This window comes from Phoxinus phoxinus, assembly GCF_949152265.1.
Source record: "Phoxinus phoxinus genome assembly, chromosome: 3".
NCBI classification, from domain to species: Eukaryota; Metazoa; Chordata; class Actinopteri; order Cypriniformes; family Leuciscidae; genus Phoxinus; species Phoxinus phoxinus.
This window is the reverse complement of record NC_136878.1, coordinates 28629124-28647767: the sequence shown is the minus strand read 5'-3', so window position 1 is coordinate 28647767 and position 18644 is coordinate 28629124. Positions and strand designations below refer to the sequence as shown.

Below are 18644 nucleotides of genomic sequence, written 5' to 3'. Positions count from 1 at the left end.
TGTAAAGTTAAGTGCCCCTATTATGCTATTTTAAAGATTCCTTTTGTTTCGGATGTCTCCAACAATAGGTTTATATGTAGGCCTAGCCATAAGGTTAAAAAATATTTTTCTCATTGCCGCATTAGACGGTGGGCCGAAGGCGGTGATCGTGTTGTTGATCGATCTCCATCGATAGAGTATACGCTTATTTTATGTTCAATAGTAAGTAATTATATGTAGTCAAATAAAATTTGTTGGCAATTCTGGTTTGATCATATATTTTCGAATATTATTGGCAGACGTTAGTCACGTGACGATAGAATTAGTTTTTTGATTGGTTGGATGTATAGTACTCCCTCGCGTTTGCCTAATCCGTTTATTAAACGTAAATTTAGTTTTCAAAAAAAAATATGATCAGCTTGACACTGCCAACAAACGGATACGTGTTCAGAAATTTTTTTTTTAGTTTATGTGAAAAAAGCAGCTACCCTATCCTCGAGGATCTATCATTTCAAAAACTAGAGCAGATCGGCCCACCGTCTACATCACTTCTTTTCTCACAGCAACGGTTCAATCAAGATTCGCCGGTCTCTCTGAAATCCTCCTTTTTTGAGCCTACTCTGCTCTGATTGGTCAGATGGTCAAGTCTGTTGTGATTGGTCTACAGCTTTCAGTGCATTTTGGAAACAAAACCCAAGAACATACCACAATCCCAGACCTAATAGTACCATAGACAGTATATAAACTGGACACAGCGACCCCATAGGTTTCAACGGAGAGAAATGAAGTCAATTAGAAGCACTCACTTCCTGATCGCAAGGCGAACTGCGCAGGCTCAAACTGAGCTTGACGACGTAGATGTGACGTTAGCAACCTGTAGGTCTTCTAGTAGCTGTGCCGAGAAAAATCTGAATCATTCCCTTCCGAATCTCGCAGAGACGGAGAGCGTGAGCATTAGCTGTCTATGAGCTAGCAACGGGAGCAACTTTATCACTCTCTATGGGCTTCTCCCTTGACTTTATGCCTCCACGTCCTCCCGATTGCTTGCGAGCTTCTCTGCCTGACCAAACGGTAATTTTTCGACTTTTGCGACAGATTCGCGCGGGTATGACGCAATCGTTAGCCTATTTTTACAAAAACTGCTTCTACGGGGCCATAACGTAAGATACAAGGTAATGGAGCCTTTTATACATTTTCGTGTTTCTTTAGAAATAAACAATGGACAAATGGTGTCTTTAAACGCCTCAGATGTAAAGTTATTCGCTGTCAAAGTGACGCCAAAATGAATGGGAGTCAATGGAATGCTAACAGCAGGTGGGGGTCCGCTAGCCAATGGCGGCGCCCGGGGATGCTTCAGTGTCTTCCGAAACACTGCCCCCCTGAGTAGTACTGAAGGAAAATGAAAATTGAGCGGAAGTTCGTAGGAGGGCAGAGCCAGGCTAACTCAAGGCTCCAGGCATGAACAGTCGATGGTGTCATTTTTACTGTATCAATTCGAGACAGATTCTTCGTCTTTGGAAAGTGCATGCAAAGTGGATTAGCTTTCGCAGCACAGAAAACAGCATCTTCTCGACATGTTGACAACACAAAACAAACTCTTCCAGGCAGCTACAACTACAAGGGCGGGTAAAAGTAGACACTGTTCGCCGGCAGCCAGACCATATGCTGCATATTCGTTTGTTACAAACCAATAGAGGACACTTTGATCTTTATTACATATTACAGCAATATACACTACAATATATATATATATATATATATATATATATATATATATTATATTGCCTGGTAAAGTATCACACGATTCTCATAAATTAGCCTATGGTTATATGCAATGAAACCATATTTAAAGGGGTCATATGATGCGATTTCTTGTTTTCCTTTTTCTTTATGTGTTATGTAGCTGTTTGTGCGTATAAGATCTGCAGATTTACAGAGTCTCAAACCCAAAGAGATATTCTCTGTAAAAGTTAATTCACACCTTCCTAAAACGCTTTGTTTAAACACGCCCCCACAAATCTACGTCACTCTGTAGGGACAGTTTCATAACACCGGCCAAATGTATACGCAAAGAAAGAAGGTGTAACTTTTATTCTCGCTGTATTATTGTTGCCACCGGCACTGCCATTTCGTGGAGACGCTGTGGTTTTTGTTGCGAAAGCCAAACTACTTTGTTTGGCCTTCCAAAAGAGGACACAAATTATAAAACAGATTATAAAACAGTGTTTAAGCTTTATTCACCGGGTACACACATTGCATTAAACTAAATAAACAAAATAATTTTCTTTCTAGAACCGTCATATGACCCTAGCTTAATTTCAGCATACTAATATTGGTCTGTATATTAAAGTTTGGATTGTTTTGTTTATTAGATGGCAATGTACCATCTAGTTGACTGACGCACAAGTAGTTGTAGTACTTGTAAGTCCTCCATACATAGCCCCAAGATCTGGTACAGAATCCAGAACTGGACAGACAGTCACCAAAACTCAAGAGTCGATGATGATAATGATGATGCTGATAATGATAATAATATTAATAATAATAATAGAACTAGTTGCTTAGCATGCATATTATCTATTCTAGGACATTGGCTGTTTATTTGTAGTTATGACAAACATTTGAATGCCTTATTCTTCATGACCATTTTCTACATCCTAAATCCTACCGAGTTCATACCAACCTTACTAACTATTAATGAACAACAATTAGGAGTTTATTGAGGCAAACGTCGTAGCCTAGTTAATTGTTATCAGATACTTGTTGCAGTAGTCTACTCTAGCACATGGCCTGCAGTCTTTCCAACTATGTCCATTGAGAAAGTGTTTAAAAAGAAAAATCACTTGTCACTTAGGAATTAAGACATTTGAGGGCTTGTGAGGGGAAATATCATCAAAATACATTGGATTGTGTGCAGTCACACACTTTCTGAGTCAGACTTTATGTCGTGCTTTGTGGGGTCCGAGATCGTGCGCCACCCCTCCGATTTCACCGGATCACAGGGGGCGTGGCTGCAGTCAGAGCGAAAGAGAGAAAGGTGTTGAGTGGGCGTGGCCATTGAGGTTATTTGCTCATACATCTAGAGAGAGAGGGAAAGAGAGAGAGGGCGCCTGTTCTTCACCGCGGTCCATCCAATGGTGAGGAGCAGACTGAGTCGCTATGGTGACGAGATTGTTTCGACGGAGGCTGTGATGGGTTGACAGGTGCGTGACAGTCGCGTCTGTGCAAGCATGTACGCCAAAGGCAAGAACAGCGTGCCATCGGACAGTCAAGCCCGGGAAAAGTAAGTTATATTGAGCAGGCGGTGGAGGAGGAATTCTCGCGGTCACATCTGCCGTCGCACACACACATTTGGACAGTGAAGACATTTAAGACAGCAGCTGGCGCATGTAACGTTACGCTTTGCTCCTCAAGTTACGCGCTTTCTGCATTGTGAGAAAATATTTATATCACTAAGTGTATGTGGTCATATATTAGCTTATATGATTATCAAGAATAATTTAGTTTCCTTCAACGTTCTTGAAGCAGTCAATGGCAGATTTTTTCTTATAGCCTACAGCACGTATAACGTTAATTAACTTAGTTTGCTTCGCTTTTCCATTGTACCACACTGTTTTATGCATTTTGAGTGACCTTTCAGCTGTCCACCTGAATGTCTCTTGGCTGTTTTTCCGTGTGTTAGACATTTTGACTGATCGTAAACAAAACAGGCTTGGTTTGTGTTATGTTGTTCTTAAAAGCTTGTGCAAGGTGTTTTATCCTTAATAATAGGATGCTCAAATCATTTCATGGTTATTGGTATTGACAAATAGCATGGACATTAACTTTTTATTTTAAAAATCAAGATTTTAGGCTTAAATGTTTATATATTTTTACAGGAAATTGTTTGTTTTAGGTGCTTTAACCATTTATTTTGGTTTCACCATCTGTTTTAAGGTTTTCTTCTTTTTTGCTGTTCACTTTAATAGTCAGTGGTGTGATATATAGCCTACATATATATATTATATAAGTTTTACACATGAAGAAGTGAACATCACTTCAAATTATGTTCATTCACATGAAGACTAAGTATAGTATTAGATACAGCTTTTTTATATGGACCAATAAGCAGTCCTGACATCACAGTTCCATACTAAATGCATAGTCAAAGACAACACTAAGGCTTGGTTTCACAGACAGGGCTTAGATTATGCCAGAATTAGTTCAATTAGGACATAGCTTTCTAAAATATGCCTTACAAATAAACGTTACTGGTGTGCATCTTGAGAAAAACAATGGCACTGACATATTTTAAGATATGTCAATGCAAGTTTCTCAGTTAAAACAGCTCAAACATGCATTTTAGAACTTAAGCCTTGTCTGTGAAACCATGGGTTTAGATCTAAAGTGTGGAAGGTGGTGTCATTGGATTGTATGTTGGGTGTTGTCAATAGCAAGTTTAGACAGAGGGCCACGCATATCTCTGTCTAAACTTTAATTTTAGTTTATCCTCTAGGCCTATATTTGAACAATGAAAGTTGAATAATAAAATTGGATGGAAAAAAAATATAGGCCTATAGTAAAACTTATTGAACAGCAATCTTAAGCATCATCTTATTCTTAAAGGATAATTCCGGTATTTAACACCTTGAGTCTATATTGTAGTTTGTTTTGGATGAACAAGAGTGGTGGACAACATTTTTTTGACAATGGTTCCTCTCTCGAGTTTTTGACTATAATAGAATTGGCCATGGACCCATTTAACATTGGAGTCAATGGGCATGTCCGAAAATGTCATTAAAACAACCTTTAACATTAGTTTTCAAAACTGTGCAACTCACCGAGTGATTAGTGATGTTAGTTGATGTTCCAGAAACAAAAAGTGTTGCGAAATACAGTTTCTGTCGTGTTTTATTCGTCATTTTGTAAAATCCCATTGAATTCTGTTGAAGGACTGAGTGCTCGTTAATATAAATGCGCTACCGGAAACGGAAAGGGGGCTGTTTACATTTGGTCGATGTAACGTTAGTCTTTTTGCTCGCTTCCGTTTCTCATAAGGCTAGCGAGCAGAGCAACTGTGCTCCGGGAGAGTAAGCGAAATAAACAAACAAAACCTTCATTAATTGTTACTTGTAATATGAAGTTGAACTCGACTGTGACCGCGAGACATAAACATCAGTTATCGCTAGGGGTGGGAAAAAAAATCGATATTGCAATATATTGTTGTGCTCTCTGTCGCAATAAATAATCGATACACTAACGCCCAATATCGATATTTTATTACAACACAAAATTATTAATTTACCCGTTGTCAGTGTCACTACCCAATATCTACCATTCTGTTTGCGGGGGGCGCTGTTCGAGTAAATAGGGGTAAAGTGGCGCAAACAGCGGCCGGTGAAGAACACAAGTAAAGGCGGTCGTACACGGTGCGAGTTCGGACACTCGGGAGGTCGTGAGATATTGCACACATTACAAGTCAGTTAAACTGATAATCGCGTCAAAGCAGCTGGTACACGGCACGACTGTCCTGCACAATTTGTATCCCGAGCCGGCGGCAATCACGTGAGCATTCGCGCTAAACACAGAGACCGGAGCTTTCAATGTTGCAGGCAATAGCTTCAGATAGAAAAATGACAGAATGTGTGTGCAAATGATTTGTTGAAAAGCAGAGAACAGTAGCCATTCCGTTCAACATAAAAAATAAGAAAGAGAGAGAGAGAGAGAGAGAGAGAGAGAGAGAGTGTGTGTGTGTGTGTGTGTGTGTGTGTGTGTGTGTGTGTGTGTGTGCTTTTGTTTATATTACATTGTGGGAACCAAATGTCCCCACAAGGATAGTAAAACCTGAAATCACCTCCATTGTGGGGACCAGCCAGCGGTCCCCATGAGGGGAACGGGTTAATAAACATACTAAATTATATTTTTTCGAAAATGTAAAAATGCAGAATGTCTCCTGTAAGGGGTAGGTTTAGGGATAGGGGCAGTGTAAGGGGATAGAATATACAGTTTGTACAGTATAAATTCCCATTTTTACCATTACGCCTATGGAATGTCCTCACAAGGATAGCAAAACCCCCTTGTGTGTGTGTGTGTGTGTGTGTGACAGTGTATGCGCACGCTGTATGGTTGCTACCACTGAGGTATAGCCCCATATGGATATCGTCAAGGCAGTGAGTTATTATGCAAATGCATATTTCTTTGTACAATGTTGGAAATGTTGGCATTAATAAATGCATAAAATGTCCTTATCCTTCTTTTTCTTTTCAGTCACATATATCGTGATATATCGTTGATGAAATTTCTTCCAATATATTGAATATCGTAGATATCGCGAATCGTGATATTATCATATCGTGGACCACATATCGCCACAGAATTGAATCGTGAGGTACCTGTATCGTCCCACCCCTAGTTATCGCCATCAAGTGGTCGGGAGTGTGCTAACGCTTCAGATTCAAATATTGAGCGGAAGTTACACAGTTGTGAAGTGTCTGAAAAAATAGTTCCACTATAGCAAAATAAACGGATTGGAATCATATATTGCGACGATATATTGTTTATAATCATCAACGAACACCACTAACCACTCGGTGAGTTTAACAGTTTTGTAAACGAACATTATTGGCTGTTTTAATGAAATTTTCGGACATGCCCATTGACTCCAATGTTAAATGGGTCCATGGCCAATTCTATTATAGTCAAAAACTCGAGAGAGGAACCATTGTCAAAAAAATGTTGTCCACCACTCTTGTTCATCCAAAACAAACTACAATTTAGACTCAAGGTGTTAAATACCGGAATTATCCTTTAACTTAGAAATTGCACTGATTTTAGACAACTGAAAAGACTGTTAAGTATATTGATATTGAAATATTGATAAGCTCACCCTGTAGTCAATGGTTTGTAGGTCTATTGTTCAATCTTCACTGTCAGGAACGAGATTAAAACTCCCCTAAAAGTAGCAATTTGACCTAGCCACTGCAGTTAGACTTCCATAGTTAAGTATTCTCAAAACTCTCTTTGGTTTTAGGGCTTCACTCTATATAAAAGGTCCCAAATTAACATTTGACAGCTGCTAAAAGTGTAACATAGGAACTACAACAAAATATGGTTTAAACTCTCACTGATGTAAGTGATCTGAGCCATTTAAATCAAAGACATACAAACCGTCTACTAAAGAAAACACCTGTCACAACGTGTCTTCCAACAGCTTTTAGCTCAGTGGAAAATGTACCATAGGATGTTTATCTAGAATGCCTGAATTATTTTCTTCTCCAGAACTCCATATGTGGAAAAGTGACCTTTTATGTAGTGTATAACATAGCTCTAAGTGAATGAAAACATACTGCAAAGTGCTCAAATGTGTAAGCTGCCACAACAAAAAAGAATGAAGAATGTTTTTTTTGACAGTTTCCATATAGATAGGCCTATCCGAAAGGAAAAAGTTCAATAATTCAGCTGTCATTGAGATATAGGTTTTTTTTTTTTTTTTATGCATCAGCAGTTGTTCATATCCAAAACAATTAACACTGCAATCAAGCTTTAAAAAAAAAAAAAAATTTATGCATTTCCTGGAACTCAAACCCATGACCTTGGTGTTGCATCAGCAGCATCATACTCTTTACTGTTTGAGCACCTCAAAAACATTTTTACAGTTTCATTACAGTTGGAGAAATATTTATATTTATGACCGTCTTAAACCACTGACCATTGGCAGGTGTGGCCAAAAGTAAATTTTGAATCCTGCATACATAGCCTATACTTTAAAATTTTGTTTCACTAAATACTTTTATATACTCTACTATAAAGTTCCAGAATGATGCTTTTCAAATATATGTTCTCTTTGTATTTTCTAATGTGGTGAAAAGTGTAATTTGTTCTGCAGTTTTGCTCAGTTTTTAAGAGAATGACTGGTGTTGTTCGTTCCTGCTGCTGGAACAGTTTTTCCGCAGAGTGGTTGGCCTCTGATATTTCTCTCCATCATTGATATGCAAGCGGCATCACACCGGCCCTACTGCAAGGTTAAGCAACCGTGACGGCATGGCTTAGAATCCGGCTAGGAGTCTTTCTCTCTGTGTTTAGCCTGTGTGTTATACAGCCTTCCTTTTTTGTTCACAAATCACACACAGTCTGTGTGGTCCTTTAGTTTTTCCATGCGTCCTTTGACCTGTTTGAAATCCAACAAAGTTAAGCGGTTTCTCCCGGATTATTGTCACTTTGGTCTATTTCTCCTGTAGTTGTAAACTAGACTAAGATCTTCTGCTAAGATTGTGTGTTGTAGGCTAAGTTCTTTTCCAGAGCTGCACATTTGCTCCATGCTTTCATCTGCAAGATAAGCTGGCATTTCCTGTTGTCGTGGAGAAAGGCATTGTTTCTCGAGGTGTCGTGCAGCATGCTTTGGTCTAAACCCCTGAACTCCTGGTTTTCATTCAGACTGTTCACATTTTTTACCATCTACATGCCAGCTGCAGTCAAACGCCATTTCTTAAAAATATGAAACACATACACTTTTATTTTTTATATAATTATTTCTGTGTTCAGTTTTATTGACACATTATGATAAATAAGACAGCAAACCACATTCATATTAACCTAGTAGAGCATCCTAATTAATCCAGGCTGAGGAATGTAACATTGTTCTGTCCACACAGGATATGAGTTTCATTCCTTAGACTTACCTAGATGACCTTTTCCCCTCTGAAATTGTTCTGTTGTTCTTTCATTGCTCCATTTTTTTTTACAGCCGTGTTTTTCCAAACAGACTGATTTTTTTCTAACTGACACCATTTAAAAAAAATTAAATTCAGCCATGAACATGATTTGCTTAGAAATAAATGTACAAAACTAAATTGAGTTATTAAATCGATCAAAGGTGATATAAAGACCTTTTCATTGTTTCAAAAAAGTTTCTATTTCAAATAAATGCTGTTCTTTTGAACTAGATGTTCACAAAAATATTAAGCAGCACTGTTTTCAACATTGATAATAATAACTGTATCTTGAGCAGCAAATCAGTATAATGATTTCTGAAGGATCATGAGACACTGAAGACTGAGGTAATGATGCTGAAATTTAGCTTTGACATCACAGGGTTAAATTACATCAAAATAGAAAACTTATTTTAAATGGTTAAAAAATATATATATTTTAAAATACTCTTTTTACTGTATTTTTGATCAAATAAATGCAGCCTTGGTAAGCATAAGAGACAAAAAAAATCTTACTGACTAATTTCTTAACTCTTGTGTGTATGTAGCCTATACGGTATCTTCTGCATAAATATGCATCCCTGTATTCCGCCATTGTCTATTGGCTACACATCAAAGGTCAAAACCACCATAATGTGTATAAATGTATAATGTTTCAAAGGTTTGGTTAAAGATGTCAGGGACAGATGTTTCATGCACACTGTTTTGTTAAATAAAAGCAACTTGTAATCTGTCAGCTATTTTACAAACCATAGTTGCGATCATTTCCCCCGTTATCCTCATGTCACTCTCCTTCCTCCTTTTCAGCTCTCATCATTAATCATTTATGAGTTCCTGCTTTCCTGTCTCTCCTCTTCTACCCATCTCTATATTTGTCTTTGTGTTCATCCCCTGTTCTCTTTCACTGCACCTACAGTAATGTGTCAAACACATACCCATAGACCGATTTGTCCCAATGATACAAATGCACACACAGACAGGATCACCCTCAAACTCGATTGCTCCCCGCTCTCTAATGTCTCTTGGGAAATGAATCAGTTTGCATCTAGCGAGTGTATGGCAGCCAATGAAGATGTTGTCAGTTCTGGAGAATGGGAAAGAACGCTGTGTTGATGGGATGAGGACGCAGCATGAGGTTAATGATCCACTCTTGCTCTGTTCTGTCATTATTACCTCTCTTTATATCATTTCTCATATTGATTGTACAGCTAGTGTCTTGAGCTGTGAGGTACAAAAAAATGTTTCATGGTAGTTCATTTTATTGATTTAAATAAGTGCAATGTAGTTGTTAAAGTGCCCCTATTATGCTATTTTAAAGTGTCCTAATGTTGTTTTGGAGTCTCCTACAACAGGTTTACATGCATCAAAGGTAAAAAACTGTTTAATTTTCTCATAAAATACATTTGCACATCACCATATTTTCATTATTCTCAAACGACTCGTCAGATGAATCAATATCTCTAAATCCCTCCTTTCCAAGAGCTACTCTGCTCTGATTGGTCAGATGGCTCAGTATGTTGTGATTGGTCTACAGCGTACAGTGCACATTTCGAAAACAAAAACGCAGATGGCCATAACAACGTCAGCTATGCGTGTCCTGAGGCTTCCTACACCGTAAACTAAAGACAGTAACGAACAATGACATTGATTTTACCAAATCAATCCAAACGCGAGTCCAATGATGAAACACTGAAAGAACTATTCATTCAACCCGAACGTCCATCGCAAGGACAACTCGAGCAGGACATGTATCAGTGATACGCTCAGGGACGGATTATGACTTGCAAAGGCCCCGGGGCCAATTATCTCAAAGGGCCCCCTTCCCACATTTTTTTTCCTTTTATTTTAGCTGCGCGTTCACATTAATAGAAAGTGAAAGTTATGATGATCGTGAAACCGTTTTCACTCTGCGTCAAATGTCTGCGCTACCCCTGAGGGTTTACAAAATCGAGGCAAAGGCCTATGCTAATACATTTTTCTGATATTTTTCTCTCTACAAGTCTAATATTCTACTCAACGAATAATCTAAAATGTGGCACATTGAGGCGTAAGAAAAAACGTCTTTAATGAATTAACTACACATATACACTACACACTATATACACAATGAATTAGAATACATTTACAATTAAAATACAGTTAAAATACCAGACTGATCTCATGAAATGGCGTATGTATGACACGCCAATTCGTATTCCATTTCGCGTGCTATCAAGACGCATACCGGTAATTGCTTTTTGGCGGGTTTTTTAATCACATCTGGGGATATGGTTCGTTTCGGCGTAGACATGCACGCGGAATCACATGTGGGGTTAATGGTTAGTTTCGGCGTAGACATGCACGCGGAATCACATGCGGGGATAATGGTTTGTTTCGCCGTAGACATGCACGCGGAATCACATGCGGGGATAATGGTTTGTTTCGGCGTAGACATGCACGCGGAATCACATGCGGGGATAATGGTTTGTTTCGGCGTAGACATGCACGCGGAATCACATGCGGGGATAATGGTTTGTTTCGGCGTAGACATGCACGCGGAATCACATGCGGGGATAATGGTTTGTTTCGGCGTAGACATGCACGCGGAATCACATGCAGGGTTAATGGTTCGTTTCGGCGTAGACATGCACACGGAATCACATGCGGGGATAATGGTTTGTTTCGGCGTAGACATGCACACGGAATCACATGCGGGGATAATGGTTTGTTTCGGCGTAGACATGCACGCGGAATCACATGCGGGGATAATGGTTAGTTTCGGCGCAGACATGCACGCGGAATCACATGCAGGGATAATGGTTTGTTTCGGCGTAGACATGCACGCGGAATCACATGCAGGGATAATGGTTTGTTTCGGCGTAGACATGCACGCGGAATCACATGCGGGGATAATGGTTAGTTTCGGCGCAGACATGCACGCGGAATCACATGCGGGGATAATGGTTAGTTTCGACGCAGACATGCACGCGGAATCACATGCAGGGATAATGGTTTGTTTCGGCGTAGACATGCACGCGGAATCACATGCAGGGATAATGGTTTGTTTCGGCGTAGACATGCACGCGGAATCACATGCGGGGATAATGGTTAGTTTCGGCGCAGACATGCACGCGGAATCACATGCGGGGATAATGGTTAGTTTCGGCGCAGACATGCACGCGGAATCACATGCAGGGATAATGGTTTGTTTCGGCGTAGACATGCACGCGGAATCACATGCGGGGATAATGGTTTGTTTCGGCGCAGACATGCACGCGGAATCACATGCAGGGATAATGGTTTGTTTCGGCGTAGACATGCACGCGGAATCACATGCGGGGATAATGGTTTGTTTCGGCGTAGACATGCACGCGGAATCACATGCGGGGATAATGGTTAGTTTCGGCGTAGACATGCACGCGGAATCACATCTGGGGATGATGATTCGTTTCGCTCAGAACATTTAACAGATGGTGTGCCGAATTTTGACTCCATTTCAAATTATTACCCCCCTCGTTGAAGTCAGTACCTGATTCCCTAATCCTAACTGCACTTCTAATCCTAACCCCTCACCCACAACTAATCCTAAACCTACCCATACTAGGGCGTAGACATACACGCGGATAGCTCAAAATGCGTACAGATAACACGGCAGTATTAACAGTGATAACTTGGCAGTGGCGTGTGTGTTTACGCAAAGTCACGATGTCATGTTGAAAATACATACAATTAAAAATTAATTGAACATTACATGAATCAAAAAATTCTGTCACAATAAAAAAATCACATGCCTGCAAGAAAATGCTATTTAAGAAAACACAATATTAGACAAAATATTATAACAAAATGTGTGCAGGTCCTGGCAATTCAAGCATCCAATCCAACATATGGTTACCCAACCCGGTCACACAAAATTTACAGGAGTTTCTTTCTTGTCTTCCTCCTCGCAAAGTCATCCACCACTTCATCGAAACTTGGCCTCAATGGTCATAAGCGACAGAGAGTTGAGACGTTCTTGGCACATTGTTGTTTTCAGTTGTACACAATGTACACGTTTGGAAAAGTTGATTGTAAATTTAGATTAATCATTGTTTGGAGTATTTTGAGGGGATTTTTTTCTTCATCTTGCATAAATGATCTAAAATGGGTCAGTTCGTCTGCCAAGGTCTTGTCCAAATCCAGCGGGTATGCAGCTGAGAGCAAGTCGGCGCTTGTCATAATGTCAAAGTGTTCGGGCATAAAAAGAGCACCAAACAGCTCAGTCAGGTGTTTGTAACCCTCCAAACGATGTTGAAGACAGGATGTAAGTTTGTCAATTATGACATTAAATGTCTCAACTCTAAATTGATCCCTTCAAGCAGCACATCTGGTTCTGCACTCTCGTCTGCCATCGCTTTTTTATGCGCTGGATGTCACGCTTGTAACAATGAGAAACGCCGGACACATTCATGGCTGCTCTTTCAAATGCTTCAAAGTCATCTCGCTGCGCTGCCTGCCACAAACTCAAGCAGAGATTAAATGATAATAAAGAATAAAGGGACTGAACTAAATAAAAAAAAACTACCAGCTACTTTGTAACTATCTACAGTGTTAGTGCCAACCAAATTGAATGAATGTGCTGCACATGGCACAAAATGCATTAAGGGATTTCTCCATTTAAGATGTGCCTGGACCCCTTTATACTTTCCCCGACATGTTATTTGCATTGTCGTATGACTGCCCCCTACAATTGTGTTATAGCTCAACCAGCCAAAATGCAGTCGGCCAAGCTCTCCCCGGTGTGACTTTCTATAGGTTCGAATAGCAAAAAACGCTCCACCACATGTCCACCAGGATCAACAAAACGAAAAATAAAAGTCAGTTGATCAACATGAGAGATGTCTGGGGTGGAGTCTACAATTACAGAAAAGTATTTTGTGTTTTGAATTTCCTTAGCGATGGTTTGCTTGATTTTCTCCCCCATTAGCTAAATAAACTCTTCACACGTCGTCGATGATAAATAGGACACCGTAACCTTTCCCTTCCACCCAAACTTTCTGATATGTTCTGCTAAAAATGGATCATAATCTGCCAAAAGTTTGAGGATGCCTAGCCTAAATAATTTCCATTATGAGCTGAACCCAACAACTCATCATTTCCATTTTCTTCTGTGTGGGCCTCTGAGTGAGTTCACGTAGTGTAACAGTGAGCGCTTCTGGGTTGTACGTCAGAACGTAGGCTCACAATTGGCCGACGCTGGTCATGTGTGTGATGTGTGTGATGCATCACACATTTTAAGCAGGGATTGAACCCGGAACTTAATTTAGATCCTGCTCCTGTGGTCGAAACACACAGAGTACCAACCCAAAATCCCTAGTTCCCGGGGAAAGTTCCAGCAGAGGAAACTCGGGTTAAGTGATATTCACCATCACCAGATAATGAAACAATGTAAAAAAAAATCTTGTAAACTTTGAGGGAAGATAACTTTTTTACTATAACCACTAGTAAGCAACTAATTAGCAACTACCCAGAACCACCAAGCAATAGCTAGGCTACCATTCCGAACACCATACTCTTCGCTGTCGAAGAGTATTTAGCTAGTGAAGTGGATTCACTTGTTGTAGAGTTAACGAAAGTTATTATGAGCATTGTATTGTTTGAAGCAGATGTTATAACAAATGTATATTGTCATAATAGGAATATTTTAAAACGAGCAGTTCATTCATAAATTCATAAGATCTTACCTTCATGCTGTGGAAATACAAACCGGAAAACAGAACACAACCGGCACAGCGCTGAAAAGGGCTATTGGAGGAAAATGTAAAAATCTCATCTTAAAGTTGGTGAAGTATGCCTGTGCTCAATAACTTTTATTCTTAAACTCTTGAAGCCTAGTTTCTTTTCCGCTCCAGTTTGAAGATTTTGGTTTTTGCTCATTTGGAGAAAAGGGCAATACTGCCAGAAAGATACTCTCTCTGTCTCTCGTCATTAGAATATGAAAGTTTGCTGACACCCTCAGGAGGATTGATTCTCAGGAGCTCAGGACCCCCTGTCATTCCTCCAATCTCCAAATCTCCTCCCTCAATCTCGCTTGTGTGTGATCTTGATTTGCCAATGTTCCTCTGTCATTATTCCACTAGTACTTTCTTCTCTTGCACAAACACTGTCTTATACATTGTAGTGAATGTTTGTCATATTTTTTATTTTTGTTTTGTTTGAGTGGTTGTGTGTACTCTGAACATTTGGAGGTCGTTCTCTGCATCAAGTGTTGTGTCTGCAGAAACAAGCAGGAGAGAGAATTCTTCGTCTGCATACATGTGAAATATAATTAGATTTGACTGTGCCTGGACTCTGCTGACTCGGGTTCCCTCACACATTCATGGAGGAGACTAAAATAATTCAATATGAAAATCCTCTATACAATGAACTTTAACCAATACAAAAATAACCAAATGTTATCGCAGAGATATGGAACTCTTAAAAATTCCAAATGAGATTCTAAAACTGAAAGTGAAATGTAATGGAAGACTGAACTCAGTGTTTGCCCAAAGCTTGTCTTGATTATGATATTCAAACTAGGACTTGAGTTGCCTTATTAAAATCACATATGATTTGCTTAACCATATGAGATGATGCACATCTAGAAGGTAAACATGGGTTCAATTAAAAGCATAGTGTATCCAAAAATATATTCCCTATTGTGTCAGGAGGTTTACATTATTTTTTTATTTTTTCAAAAAGTGGGGCACCAGAAATAAAAATGACAGATGACAAAAAAAGCACCATAGCAACTACCACAGCATTAGTCCGTATGACTACATTCTTCTAAAGTCATATGATAGCTTTGTGTAAGGAACAGAGTGAAATTAAAGTCATTATTCGCTAAAAATCTTTCCCTCTTCTGTAACTCAAATCTCATTTGTGCAATATTGAAAATGCACATTGCCAGGTTCATGGTTTTGTTTGTGATTTAATTCTGTTCTGTCTCCCTGTCATTATTTGATCTGATTTCCTAGTTTGTCACCTAGGTTACCGTTAATTAATAATTCTGTACAGCTGCTTTTGATTAGTTCCCTTTGTTTGCTCCTTGTATTTAAAGTTAAACCCATGTGTTTAATTTTGTTCCTGGTCCTGTCTTGCATAAGTGTAGTTGTCCTGTTTGGTTTTCTCCTGGATAATTAAAAAGACTTTCTGCATTCATTCTGAGCCGTGTATTATACTACACGCGACACGCATACGATATTGAACATTTTCATATTTAGTGAATTAACACACATTTCAATATTTCAGTCTTTTTTCTCACAAAGACCTCTCATATGGCTTCAGGGGACTTGCTTGTCTTTGGAGTAATTCAAAATTGGACTTGGGTACTTTTATGTCATTTTTGGAGCTTAAAAAAAGTAGTATTAACACTGCTAAACATCTCCTTTTGTGTCTCGCAAAATAAAGTCAGCCATTCGGGTTTGGAACAACATGAAAACGTGTAGCCCTAAATGATGACTGAATTTTCATTTTTGGCTGAACTATCAAGTTAAAGCAACAACAAAGAAAATTTTTTACCTTAAAATAATGTTTCCAAAATCGTATCAGTGGTTCATCAAGTCGTAACCGGGTGAAAGGCACTTCTGGATTCACATTGCAGCCCTACAATATATCTGCTATAACACACTAAGCAAGTTTGCCAGACCGGGTCGCGTTTTTGTAGTTCGAATGAGACATAAGAAAACTACATATTTGACTTGCTTTACGTCAAGCGTTACAATAGTCATTATTTTGCTTTTCTTCGATTCTGATGTCGCAATACATCATACTTTCATGAAATCATGCAACATACTCTACCTTGTGGACATCGTTCATTCCAAAGCCATTGCTGGATAAACAGCGAGCGTGTGTGCGACAGTAGGCTGCGGTTGGCTAAATGATTTACGACAGCGGTAATGGACAACTCCGCTTCCAACCTGTAGGGCGACCGAAGAGGAAAAGTTATTTAGTGTTGCTATTTCAAAGAGGGCATGATAATTATTTCTCATTAATTATTTTGGGAAACTGAACATGTGAGTTTTATTTAACCATTGGATCAGGACCTAAGATAAAGGCATCCTGAAGGATCTTATACAGTATATGCCATGATGTTTTAAAGTAGGTTTCCTCAATATCTTCTTAATTTTCTGTCTCGGCAGGTTAGCTCTGTATGTGTACGAATATCTGCTACATGTGGGAGCTCAGAAATCAGCGCAGACCTTTCTGTCAGAGGTAAGTGAACCAGTTATTAGCATTTTTACTAAGACCTTTACTGTGAATAAGGTGAACAATTTAAGATGATGTACTTTTTAGGAGATAATATTTACATGTAGCCTTACAGTGCCAGTAAACGGCTCCTATGGAACCCTTACTGTTCTCTGATCCCAGCTTAATTTAATTACACTGATAGAAAAGCACACTGGCACTAGAAACTGGGCAAACTGTTTCTGTTTAATGGCACTGTCTCATGGAGATACAGCGGGGGACTGTACGCTTATTTACACAGATTCTCCTAAGCACTGAGTCCACTTGCTCTGCTCTCTAAATGAACATTGTTTATCTTCAACATGAAGTTAATGGCTTGTCATCCTCAGGAACTGTGTTTGGGAAAGCGATGTTTATATCAGTGTCCACGACAGCTCACTTACTGATGACATGATCACTGAAAAGATACAATTGAACAGTAAAAGTAAATGCAGATGCAGATGAGTGTTCTAGCTCTGAGTCGAGTAAATATTTGCGAATGACAGGGGATCAGATAAATACTGGAACAGAACAAAGAGAGATGAGGGAAAACGGAATGAGACTGGCACGATGATAGAGGTAAAAACACAAAGGCTGGCCCACCACTCAGACGTGAACATCAACAAGCCAGACAGTGCTGTCGTGACTCAGCCCAGCCTCTGTGACTAAGCCACCCGCCCCGTCCATTGTGGCCGGTTTCCTCTGCGACTCCTGTCTTTTGCCACCCTGCTCATGTAACCAGTTCCTGCTGGACTTGAACCCAAAAATAGCAGTGGCTCTCGCAGCAATGTGTTGAGATAATGTTGGGCACACCCGTGTTGTTTATGGCAGCTGTCGTCAGTGCTTTAATGTCTGTAAACCCATCTCACATGGTCAGTGACTAAAACGGATGATCTCATCAAGATGGATGGTGTTTTCTGTTCCTGTTTAGTCTTTTGAGAAAGAGTTGAGGAGAAAGGAGAAGGTCTAAGCCTAAAGTATACTTCACACACAGACTTTCAAAGTATACTCCATTTGATAGCACTCACGAACACAGGTGTTCGACACATGCACACTAGAAAGTTTCATCCTTGTTATGAGCTAAAAAAATTCCTTGTACTTGTTTAAACTAAAGCCAGCATCATGAAATCACGCAGATTCTTATCAGCATTGCCGGTAGTTCTGTGGCTTACATTTGATCAATTGATGTTGCAATTATTTTATAGTTATAGATCTGTCATTACAACTCTTTGAGTCTTTGGCATGGTAATGGGTATGATGACAATGTTGATATGTTTGGTTTGGCGGGTTAGATCATAATGAAGTAATTTTCAAGACATGCAGTTCAAATCCAATTCGACTTTCGAGTCATTGATTCTTAAGTCAAAGTCAAGTCATTTTCTTAATTTAATCATGTACGCCTAAGTCATAAATTTGCTACTCTAGTCAGACTCAAGCCATGCAAGTCGAGTCTCCTCATTCTTTTTCGGCTGTCAAACAATGGGTGCAAAAAAAAACTGTAGGTTCTTTTGGTAGTGGAGCGTACCTTGTACGCGCTGTTAGAAAAATCTGACTGTGCATGTACAGTACCTACATACTGTGCTGCCGATGAAATTTGGATCACTTGCACTGTGCTCATACCCTTGCATACATGTAAAAACCAAAGTATACTTTAGGCTTTAGTGGCTTGATAACTGACCCGTTACTGACCACTCCTACCTTAGAATCGTTGTCATCCGCCATGTTTTCAGACAAGTTTCTGCACTTTTTCTAAAT

The 18644-nt window shown here is 39.4% G+C and overlaps 1 protein-coding gene across 3 annotated transcripts in view; it reads left to right on the top strand.

Annotated features, from left to right (window-relative positions):
- Positions 1–1285: 1285 nt before the first annotated feature.
- ssbp2a (single stranded DNA binding protein 2a) overlaps positions 1286–18644 on the top strand; it is a 42571-nt gene continuing 25212 nt past the window's right edge. The window contains exons 1-3 of one of the 3 annotated variants that reach the window (XR_013796939.1): positions 1286–1362; positions 2946–3262; positions 16805–16877. Coding sequence is in view for 2 of the 3 variants with exons in the window: in XM_079607790.1 (XP_079463916.1) it covers positions 3210–3262; positions 16805–16877 (126 nt within the window). In the remaining variant the exon portion in view is untranslated. Of the gene's footprint in view, positions 1363–2945; positions 3263–16804; positions 16878–18644 lie in introns of those variants that run through there. The other 2 variants (XM_079607790.1, XM_079607791.1) reach the window with 2 other exon arrangements.